General features: G+C 42.6%; 1 protein-coding gene across 2 annotated transcripts; it reads right to left on the bottom strand.

Moving 5' to 3' along the window:
* Positions 1-698: 698 nt before the first annotated feature.
* LOC133670432 (heterogeneous nuclear ribonucleoprotein 1-like) lies at positions 699-10,425 on the bottom strand. 2 transcript variants are annotated; one of them, XR_009834086.1, is made up of 6 exons: positions 10,166-10,425; positions 9,601-9,643; positions 9,338-9,501; positions 9,130-9,198; positions 2,699-2,866; positions 699-2,235 (listed from the first exon to the last, which is right to left on the bottom strand). XR_009834086.1 is itself a non-coding variant. In XM_062090930.1 (6 exons), exons 3-6 carry the CDS (start codon positions 9,446-9,448, stop codon positions 2,185-2,187), a joined length of 402 nt encoding a protein of 133 aa, XP_061946914.1. In that variant the 5' UTR covers positions 9,449-9,501; positions 9,601-9,643; positions 10,166-10,422; the 3' UTR covers positions 699-2,184. The 2 variants fall into 2 exon arrangements, 1 of the variants encoding a protein (XP_061946914.1); XM_062090930.1 differs by having other exon boundaries at positions 699-2,238; positions 10,166-10,422.
* Between the last annotated feature and the right edge of the window lie 380 nt (positions 10,426-10,805).

Raw genomic sequence — 10,805 nt, forward strand, 5'->3', positions numbered from 1 at the left:
TTGTATTTTTTTTTATCATATAACAAAATAAATTCATTCAACCTAATAAAATTCATAACCTGGGTAACAAATTTGATAGGTGGTGGACTAGGATAAACCTAACCTATTTCTTTTTTTTTCTTTGAACTTTCCCAATCAACAAGATCATATCTAGATAACTTCTAAACAATTTAATTTAAAACCTGATTTAAACAAAGGTTCCATCGATATTTTGTAGGTTTAAATTATTGTATCATATTTAATAACAATGATAAAATATTTCTATAATCCAAATATTATTTTTTTATATTTCAAAATTTTTTAGTTCAGACTGCAACAATAACATGGAAAATAAACCAACATCCTCTATTATACTTGGCTATTGTTAAATGATGGGAAAAACAGTTTCCCCGCAAACGCATTAGTTAAATTTAATTTAACGTGATCAGGATCATACCAGAGAAAAAAAAAACTCAAACTAGATAAACTATTTGTGGAAGAGAAACAGAAACAAAAATAGCAATTGAAATATAGCCTTACTCATAGTTATCAAACCCGGCCCGGGTATTGACCCGGTCAAGGAGCTGGGTCTCGGTTTTTATGGGTCAACCCGGGTCAACTCGGATTAACCCGGGTCAACCCGGAAAATTTTTAAAAAATAAAATTTGAATGTTAATATTTCATAAAAAAATATTCATATGAATATAGGGCTATGTATATTGTAAATAAAATATTTTTCTAATATTTATATAATAAACTTTTAAAAAAATAATAACCAACTAAAAAAATATAAAAAAATACCCACATTTAAAAAATAAAGAAAAAAACAGCCCTTGGAATCCGCTCCCATTTCATTAGAAAGACCATTATTCCTAACCCCAATCCCATCACCAGCACAACCTCCACCCCCTTCACCACTCTGCATTAGCAATTGGTCGTCCTCATCCAAAGGCAGCCTCTCATCAGCAATTGATCATACCCATCCAAAGGCAGCGTGCTTTCTCGGATGCTTGCGCTATTGTCCTTCATGTTTATTTCTGCTCCTATTATTCTTGATTCATTTTTCATCTTTATCCTCCATACTTCACTACTCGCAACCGCTACTTCTTTTTCTTGCCAACGCGTAATCCATTTTTTGTGGTTGGATTTGCTGTTTCAGGTTGGCCATGATATTGCTTGCCTTTTCTTTCTTCAATCACTTTCTTACTCAGTTATGGGCTTGGATGCAGGAACAGTGAGCTCCAAGCCATATCTCTACAATCTCATATATATGCCTTCACAAAGGGTTATGAGTGCTTTTTTGTGGTCCTTCGAGAAGCCTTTCTCAAGTCTTTTGAAGTTAGATCTCAAATCGTCTGGCCTTGTCCCCTAGTAAGGAAGATTGTGAGGCTCGTCGTGCTTGGAGGGGCTGGAGGCGGCAAGAAAGATCCAGACAGAGATAAGATCTCAAATCTACCATGGAGAGTCACCCGGGTCTCGCCCGAGTTTGCCCGGGTCATGGGTCGACCCACCAGGTCGACCGGGTTTGGCTAGGTCATTGCATAGGCCGATCTTTTGATAAACCCGAACCGGTCTAGCCACCAAGTCGACCCGGTCCCGGGTCGACCCGCTAGGCCGGTCCGGGTTTAATAAGTAAAGCCCTTACTCATTCAATCAGTACACTCACTCTTGCCCCTTCTCTCCCTTACTCATCCTTAAAAAACACCTCCTTTTCAGACTGATAGCCCAATGCATCGACACGACCAAAAAAATTCGAGTTATTGTTACCCGAGCAGGCCTTGCAGGCCTAGCTGCCGCAACCAGGCTCAACTCCCAAAAACATCCCTTTCCTCCTGCTCGAGGCTTCAGATGCTGTTGGCTGCCGAGTTTGGACTGATGTTGTTGATGGCTCCTACCTTGACCGAGGCTTCCAAATCTTCATCATTGCATATCGTGAGGCCCAAAAACTTCTGGACTATAAGAAGCCATTGGATCTATCTACAGAAGAGTTCTAGATGATGTTCTAAATATTACATCCTATGTGCACATGGATGCAGAAGGCTTTCTAACTTTCCATTGAGTAAATTCAAATGCACACAGGTGCATCAATTAATGGTAAGAAATAATGATCCCACGTGTCTTCTGCTGGTTTTCCTGACTGAAGTTCGAACTGAACAAGTAAAACGCAACCACAAATGCCCCCTTCGAAGTCCTCTCCCTCAACTCTTAATGGTTGCATCCTTTCTTCAAGAATAACGTTTGAGAACCTGAAATAAACTTCTACAAAGCAATTTTTAATCAATGATATGTGACTAGAAATTTGCCAATGGTCAAATGTTAGTTCATTAAAAGTGCCAACATATCTCTAGCATAACCCTTCCTTACATATATTTAACATTTAATGTAATTGGCCAATTGTAAATGACAATTTACGAGCAGAAGACCTCCACTGACTCTTTCTTCAAATAGGGCTTCTATATGGTTTTGGTTGAACAGAAAATTTGGTTAAAATTCTCTGTATACCACTTACGATTCTTGACAAAAAAAAAAAACAGGTAATGATTACATTAACCATCATGTATACTGAGATTTGGACATTCTTCAAAGTTTGCTGTTCATGTTGATGGGACAAATACACAGAATAGGAGCATCACTAACATAGAGATAGATATTGTGTTTAAAAATCTATGAAAAGGAAACGATAAATCAATGTTGATATCAGTTGGTATCAGCTGCTAACCTGAATTCCAGCCAGCTCAAGTTTAAATCCCTTGGCCAAGAGATCATCAACTGCCTTCTCCGTATCAAATGTGATAAATCCCGAACCCACGAGAACAATTGGTGGAGTGGTCCCGCATGATCTGATGTTCTGTAACCTCTCCGAAAGTAAACAATTTCTTGAACTCATCTGTCCATTACAATAGATAAATCAAATGCCCAAACAGTCAAACAATGCCCACAGTAATGGAAGGTAACTGTTAGGGCTCTAGGCGCGGGGACGTGCCAACGAAGGCACACTACCTAGAATTCGGCAGCGATGGACAGCGGCAGCCTTGCATAGGCAGAAATGAATTCGGCAAGCAGCGTGCAATGATCTATGCGAGTCTTTGAGCTACGACTTGGCATGGATGTGGGGGCTTAGATACTGGACCTTCTAAGTCAGCAGCTGACGCAGCAGAACAGGCAGTTGGGACTGCCAAGTAGACAGCCAGGAAATGGGGGAAGTGGCAGCTTCATGGGAGGCAAAACGTGGGAGCATAACTGGGGTGTTCTCCATGCCACTAAGTCCTGGAAACATGGGATCATGGGTAAGAGGTAGTGCTCCACTATGTCCTGAAAACATGGGATCATGGGATGGAGGAAGTGCTCCACTAGGTCCCGAAAATGGGGGATAATGGGGGGGGAGCCTGCAGCTCATGTATGTCTATAAATAGGCTTGCCAAGCCTCTGTTGTGGTAGCATGCGATTTTGTGCATAGCACACACACTCTTGTTGTATATTCCTTTGTTGATGAGATAAATAAAGGTTGAGAGGGATTCTTGTAATCTTGTTGTGCTTGCTTGTGTTGGTTTCCTTGTTTGCGACGAAGCTATTGTGAGAACCTCTTTGGGTGAGCGAAACACATAGTCGTAGGGAAACACGAGCGAAAAGAGTGAGGCAAGGCTGAGTCTAGTCGGGACTAGACTGCCGCATTGGGTTGAATTTCGTTGCGAAAAATTTAACCCCGTGACAATTGGTATCAGAGCACGGTTGATTCTAACAACGTGCAGCAGAAGTCATGGAAGCTATTCGGGAACGGTTGACGCGTCTTGAGACTTTGATAGGGTCGGAGGAAGAAGACGAAGAACGTTCTATTATGGATCGCTTGAAGGAAGCTATGGAAAGCGCTGAAAGGGCTGAGAGCCTGTATATTTCTCTTGCGGCAGAATCGAGTGAACGATTGGCTGCTGCCGAAGAGACGATTGCCATTCTAAAGAGGGCAGTGACAAACGCTCCTATTGGGGTAAGTAATTCGAAACCTAAAGTGCCTGAACCAAAGTGTTTTGGTGGAGCAAGAAGTTCCAAAGAGCTGGAGAATTTCTTGTGGGATATGGAGCAATACTTTAGTGTTGCGAAGATTGGTGCGGCTGAACAAGTGGATCTTACCGTGATGTATCTCACGGGTGATGCGAAGCTTTGGTGGCGAACGAGAACCAAAGAGGACTTAAGTGCTGGACGTCCAAAGATTGAGACGTGGAATTGTCTCAAGCGGGAGCTGAAAGAGCAGTTCCTTCCGAACAACACGTCGTGGATTGCGCGGGAGGAACTTAAAAGACTCAAACATGACAGGTCAGTTCGTGATTATGTTAAGTCTTTCAGTTCTTTGATTCTCGACATCGAGAATATGTCCGAGGAGGACAGGCTATTCAACTTCATGTCCGGATTGCAAACTTGGGCGCAAGCGGAACTAAGGCGACAGAATGTAAAGGATCTGTCCTCCGCTATTGCTGCTGCGGACAGCTTGATTGATTTTAAATCAACTACTAGAGAGGGCTATACATCAACCTCCTTCAAGTCTAAAGGAAGAAACAAGGAGGAAAGAACGAGGAAGAAGTTCGGTGGGGGTGCATCGAGGGCTACTGCCGCGGAGAAGGGCAAGGCCAAGTTTATGGGTGCACAAGGTAAGAGTACTAAACCGAACTTTACTTGCTTCATTTGTGATGGTCCTCACTTTGCGAGGGAATGTCCAAAGAGGGAGAAGTTGAATGCTATTCGGGCTGGGGATAGCGATGAGAGGGAAGTCAGGGGCTACGGACAATCTAATGTATGTGAAGATTGTGGTAAATGGCAAAGACGTGAATGCTATGCTGGATTCAGGTGCAACGCACACGTTTGTGGCAGATCGGCTGGTGAAAGAACTTGGCCTGCGGCTGAGTGACAGCCACACATCCATGAAGGCAGTAAACTCAAAGGCACAGAGGATTGCTGGGATGTCTTACGATGTGCCGATAACGCTGGATCAGTGGAGAGGTAAGCATGATGTGCTGGTCGTAAATCTTGACGATTACGATATTATTCTTGGCCTAGATTTCTTACGAAAAGCCAAGGTTGTCTTGATGCCTTATCTCAATGGAATGATGATTGCAAGTGAGGGATGCCCTTGTTTCGTCCCATGTTGTAATGTCGCAGCTGCGAATGTGGTGAAAAAGGGGAAGAGCTTGGTCTCGGCAATTGCTATTGATAAAGCATTGCGGAAAGGAGGGGAAGTGTTTCTGGCAACAATAGTTGACGAGAAGGTAGACCATTGTGGTGAGGTGCCGAAAGAAATTGCTAGCGTGCTGCAGCAATTCGAAGATGTGATGCCGCCTCAGCTACCCAAGAAACTCCCGCCTAGGAGGGCCATTGACCATCGAATTGAGCTGGTGCCAGGGGCAAAGCCACCATCTCAAGCCCCTTACCGAATGTCGCCAAGGGAATTGGCAGAATTGAGGAAACAATTGGAAGAGCTGATTAACTCAGGGTTTGTCCGGCCTTCCAAGGCTCCGTATGGTGCTCCGGTTTTGTTCCAAAAGAAGGCGGATGGAAGCCTTCGCATGTGTGTGGACTACCGAGCACTTAACAAGGTAACAATCAAGAACAAATATCCTGTTCCTTTAATTCAGGATTTGATGGACAGATTGTGTGGAGCCTCAATCTTTACAAAATTGGACTTGCGATCGGGGTATTGGCAAGTGCGGGTTGCTGATGGTGATGAGCATAAAACTACTTGTGTGACAAGGTATGGCTCCTATGAGTTTCTAGTTATGCCATTTGGCCTAACAAATGCTCCAGCAACATTTTGTAATCTAATGAATGACGTGTTATATGATTTCTTAGACAATTTTGTTGTAGTCTACTTAGATGACATTGTAATCTATAGTAGAGGCATTGAAGATCATGTAACTCATCTCTCTAAAGTCCTAAGTAGGTTGAGAGAATATGAATTGTATGTAAAGAGAGAAAAGCGTGAGTTTGCAAAAGCTGAAATTATGTTCCTAGGCCACTTGATTGGGGAAGGACAAGTGAAGATGGATCCAAGGAAGATTCAAGCCATTGTTGAATGGACAACACCAAAATCTGTCCCGGAATTGAGATCATTTTTGGGGCTTGCAAACTACTACAGACGATTCATTGAGGGTTATAGCAAGAAGACAACTCCTCTCTCGGATCTTCTCAAGAAGAGTCGGAGATGGGAATGGACGGTTGACTGTCAGCAAGCTTTTGAGAAGCTGAAGACAGCGGTAGCGTCAGCTCCAGTCTTGGGGCTGCCTGATTTTGAGAAGCCATTTGAAGTGCATACGGATGCTTCGGATAGGGCTATTGGTGGAGTGCTGGTGCAAGATGGACATCCGGTTGCTTTCGAGAGTCGGAAGCTAAATGATGCGGAACAGAATTACTCGACGCATGAGAAAGAAATGACGGCAGTAGTGCACTGCCTTGGCATATGGAGAGTATATCTGTTAGGGCCGAAATTTGTTGTCAAGACTGACAATGTTGCCAACACATTCTTCTGGACGCAGAAGAAATTGTCGCAGCGACAAGCTCGGTGGCAGGAATTCTTGGCCGAATATGATTTTGTATGGAAGCACAAACCAGGAAGCCACAATCAGGTTGCGGATGCACTTAGCAGACGCGAAGTAATCGCTACTGTTCTTGCTATTGTTCAGGTGGAGTCGGACATGCTGTGTCGACTTCGTCAAGCTGCGGGGGAGGATGCAGCGTACAAGAAATTGGTTAAGCTTGTACAAGAAGGGACAATACGGAGGTATTGGTTGGAACAAGACTTACTCTATGCAAAGGGGGGTCGAATCTTCGTGCCAAAGGGAGAGCTGCGGAAACACTTATTGATGGAGACTCATGATCCGCAGTGGGCTGGACATCCAGGTAGAGAAAGGATGGTTGCTCTCCTGTCGCAGACTTATTATTGGCCGAAGATGGAGGAAGATGTAGAACTTTATGTCAGGACTTGTCTAGTGTGCCAACAAGACAAGACGTTACGGCAGCATGAGGCAGGCTTGTTACAGCCGCTGCCGATTCCAGAAAGGCCTTGGGTATCGGTCTCAATGGATTTCGTTGTTGGTTTTCCAAAGGTGGATGGCATGAACACAATCATGGTTGTTGTGGACAGATTCACTAAGTATGCGGTGTTTGTCGTTGCCCCGACGGTGTGTACAGCCGAAGTGGCCGCTGAATTATTCTACCGCAACGTGGTGAAATACTTTGGAGTACCTTCAGACATTGTAAGTGATCGTGATGTGAGATTCACGGGTAGATTCTGGACAGCATTGTTCAACATGATGGGAACAAGGCTGAAGTTTTCAACTGCCAATCACCTGCAAACTGATGGACAAACGGAAAGGATAAATGCTTTGCTGGAGGAGTATTTGAGACACTACGTGACAGCGACGCAGCAAAACTGGCTGGAGTTGCTGGATAGTGCGCAGTTTTGCTATAATCTTCAAAAATCCTCGGCAACGGAAGCAAGTCCGTTTGAGCTAGTTTTGGGAGCCCAACCCCAAACTCCTGCGGAGATTGCAGTGCAGATATCGGGTGGGAAGAGTCCAGCGGCGTACAGGTTTGCGATGGAACGGCAGGAACTGTTTGAGCAAGCCCAAGATAGCTTGCGTAAGGCAAGGAAAAGGATGCTCAAATATGCCAATCAAAATCGAAGATTGCTGGAATTTAGTGTGGGTGACAAGGTGTTGCTCAAGTTAACTCCGCAAATTTGGAAGAAAATTGTGGGGACGACGAAGCACCGAGGGTTGGTGCCAAGGTATGACGGGCCTTTTGAGGTCATTGAAAAGGTAGGGGCTGTGGCATACAGATTGAAGCTGCCCGAACGGCTGAAGCTTCATCCTACTTTTCACGTAAGTTACTTGCGGCCCTTTTATGAAGATCATGAGGATCCGAAAAGAAGTAAGTCGCAACGAGCTCCTCCTACGATTCATAAACAATTTGACGATGGTATTGTCAAGATTATGGATCATCGTAGACTCGGCCAACATCGAAAGAATCGGCGGACAAAATTCTTGATAAAATGGAAGAAAAATGAGGAGGTTTCGTGGGAAAAGGACACTGATTTATGGCAATTTGAGGACCAAATACAAGACTACCTCACATCTATTCCGACGAGGGCGTCGGACTCTTCTAGTGGGGGTGGTTTGTTAGGGCTCTAGGCGCGGGGACGCGCCAACGAAGGCACACTGCCTAGAATTCGGCAGCGATGGACAGCGGCAGCCTTGCATAGGCAGAAATGAATTCGGCAAGCAGCGTGCAATGATCTATGCGAGTCTTTGAGCTACGACTTGGCATGGATGTGGGGGCTTAGATACTGGACCTTCTAAGTCAGCAGCTGACGCAGCAGAACAGGCAGTTGGGACTGCCAAGTAGACAGCCAGGAAATGGGGGAAGTGGCAGCTTCATGGGAGGCAAAACATGGGAGCATAACTGGGGTGTTCTCCATGCCACTAAGTCCTGGAAACATGGGATCATAGGTAAGAGGTAGTGCTCCACTATGTCCTAAAAACATGGGATCATGGGATGGAGGAAGTGCTCCACTAGGTCCCGAAAATGGGGGATAATGGGGGGGAGCCTGCAGCTCATGTATGTCTATAAATAGGCTTGCCAAGCCTCTGTTGTGGTAGCATGTGATTTTGTGCATAGCACACACACTCTTGTTGTATATTCCTTTGTTGATGAGATAAATAAAGGTTTAGAGGGATTCTTGTAATCTTGTTGTGCTTGCTTGTGTTGGTTTCCTTGTTTGCGACGAAGCTATTGTGAGAACCTCTTTGGGTGAGCGAAACACATAGTCGTAGGGAAACAAGAGCGAAAAGAGTGAGGCAAGGCTGAGTCTAGTCGGGACTAGACTGCCGCATTGGGTTGAATTTCGTTGCGAAAAATTTAACCCCGTGACAGTAACCATGTCCAACTGCTTAAGAGTGTGTTTCCGTTTCCAAAAATTTTGATTTTTTTTTAATTTAAAATAAATTTTATATATATAAATTTTTATATCATTTTAATATATTGATATTAAAAATAATTTTTTTAAAATAAAAAAATTTTATTTTAATATATTTATATAAAAAACACTTTAACTGTCACCACTACCCCCAATCTATCTCCAGTCACCACAGCAGGTATTCCACCTACAATTATCTTCTTGGTTTTAAAATCCTTAGACCCAGCAGCTCCCTTTGGTATTGTTCGCTTGATTTCAACCTAAAGAATCCGAAAACCACAACAAAGATCAACAAATCCAACCCAGTTATCAAGTTAAATTTAAAGGATTTTTGGGGGAAACAAAAGAAGAAGATAAAAGGATGATGTTCAGTATTTAAATCCAACAGCAAAATCCTACTTGTTTGCCATTGATAATATGAGTATCTTGAACGACTTGATCAACAGCAGACGGATCTGAATAGGTCACAAAGCCAAATCCACGAGGCTGCCCTGTTTTCCGGTCGTTCATTATCACAGAATCTGTAATTTCACCATATTCACCAAAATGCTTGATGAATTGTGCTGCATTAACAAATATAGCCAAAAGAATAAACACTCTTTTTGTTAGAAAGAAAGAAAAAAGGACTCATTAGTGAATCGGAACATGACGAAGAAACTAACCAGTAGTAGTCTCTCTCTTGCTAAACCTCCAATGAAAATCTTTCTGCAACACATGTTAAAGAGTAAAATCCAATCAAACTTCGCTGCTAAATCTTTTCCAAAAGGTTCATATATACCATCTCAAAGAACATATAAGCACATTCCTATGACTACCAGAATGGATCCTTTTCTTTTTCTTTTTTATTACCATTTTATAATAAGAAGATTACTAGAACAAAAGGGCTTAATTATTAACCCAAGCCAGGCCAAGCCAAACCAAATCCTACTAGTTTGCCATTCATTATATATATAATATAAGGGGCTCTCTCCTCTATGAAATTCAAGCAAGCAATTAATAAAAGAACCCAACACCACTTAAGAGCAATTGAACTAATTTTTTTTTTTAAAAAAAAACACTTTAATTCCCTGTTTGGTTCCTGTGAAAGACAGAGAAATTATAAAGGAAATTTATTTACTTTCAAATCCCACATATGCCCAACTAAATAGAGGCCTCAATTACAGTGTTATCAAGCTAAAAGTTAAACATATACAAATTATTTTCTATGGGAAAAAAAACACAGATTACCCAGTGCTAGCTCCATCTCCAGAGAGAGGTCGAGTGAATTTAGCGTTGTTAGGTTCATCCTCGTGATTGGGTTCGTTATGGTGTCGGTCCATTGCTGCTTCAAGCTTTAACAAACGTCAACAATGGCTTCTCTTTTTATTATTTCTTTTTAATTTTCCAAAAGGAATGACAAAGACGAAGGAGAAAAACGTAAGAAAGGAAGCCATGGATGGGCTGGGTTTATTGCGCTTTAGTACTTTTTTCCCCCCTTATTTTCTAACCTTCAATCCCCTGCCCTTGAGTAAAGAGTGTTTCTATTTTATTTTTATTTTTTAGTTTTTTAAAAAAAAAACTATGTGTGCGTTGTGGTTCTACACTATTTTTACTGTGGATTATAACGATTTTAGGCTTATTAATTTGGAAGGCTTGGTTATTCTGGAATTTATTTTGGGGTTTTTATGCAGTTTATTGTTTTTTTCTTAAATTATGCCACAACTGTCTCTAGACCAAAAGGGCTTGCAGGAGGAGAAACGAAGGAGGCAAAAAGACCGAGGAGAGGAGAAACAAAGGAGATGGCAGCGAATAAGAAAAGGGTTCACGAGCCAACAGAGTCGCCCTATCAACCACGCAACCCATGTTCTCTCTCTTTGAGGAACACGCC

Source organism: Populus nigra, chromosome 13 (assembly GCF_951802175.1).
Source record: "Populus nigra chromosome 13, ddPopNigr1.1, whole genome shotgun sequence".
NCBI classification, from domain to species: domain Eukaryota; kingdom Viridiplantae; phylum Streptophyta; class Magnoliopsida; order Malpighiales; family Salicaceae; genus Populus; species Populus nigra.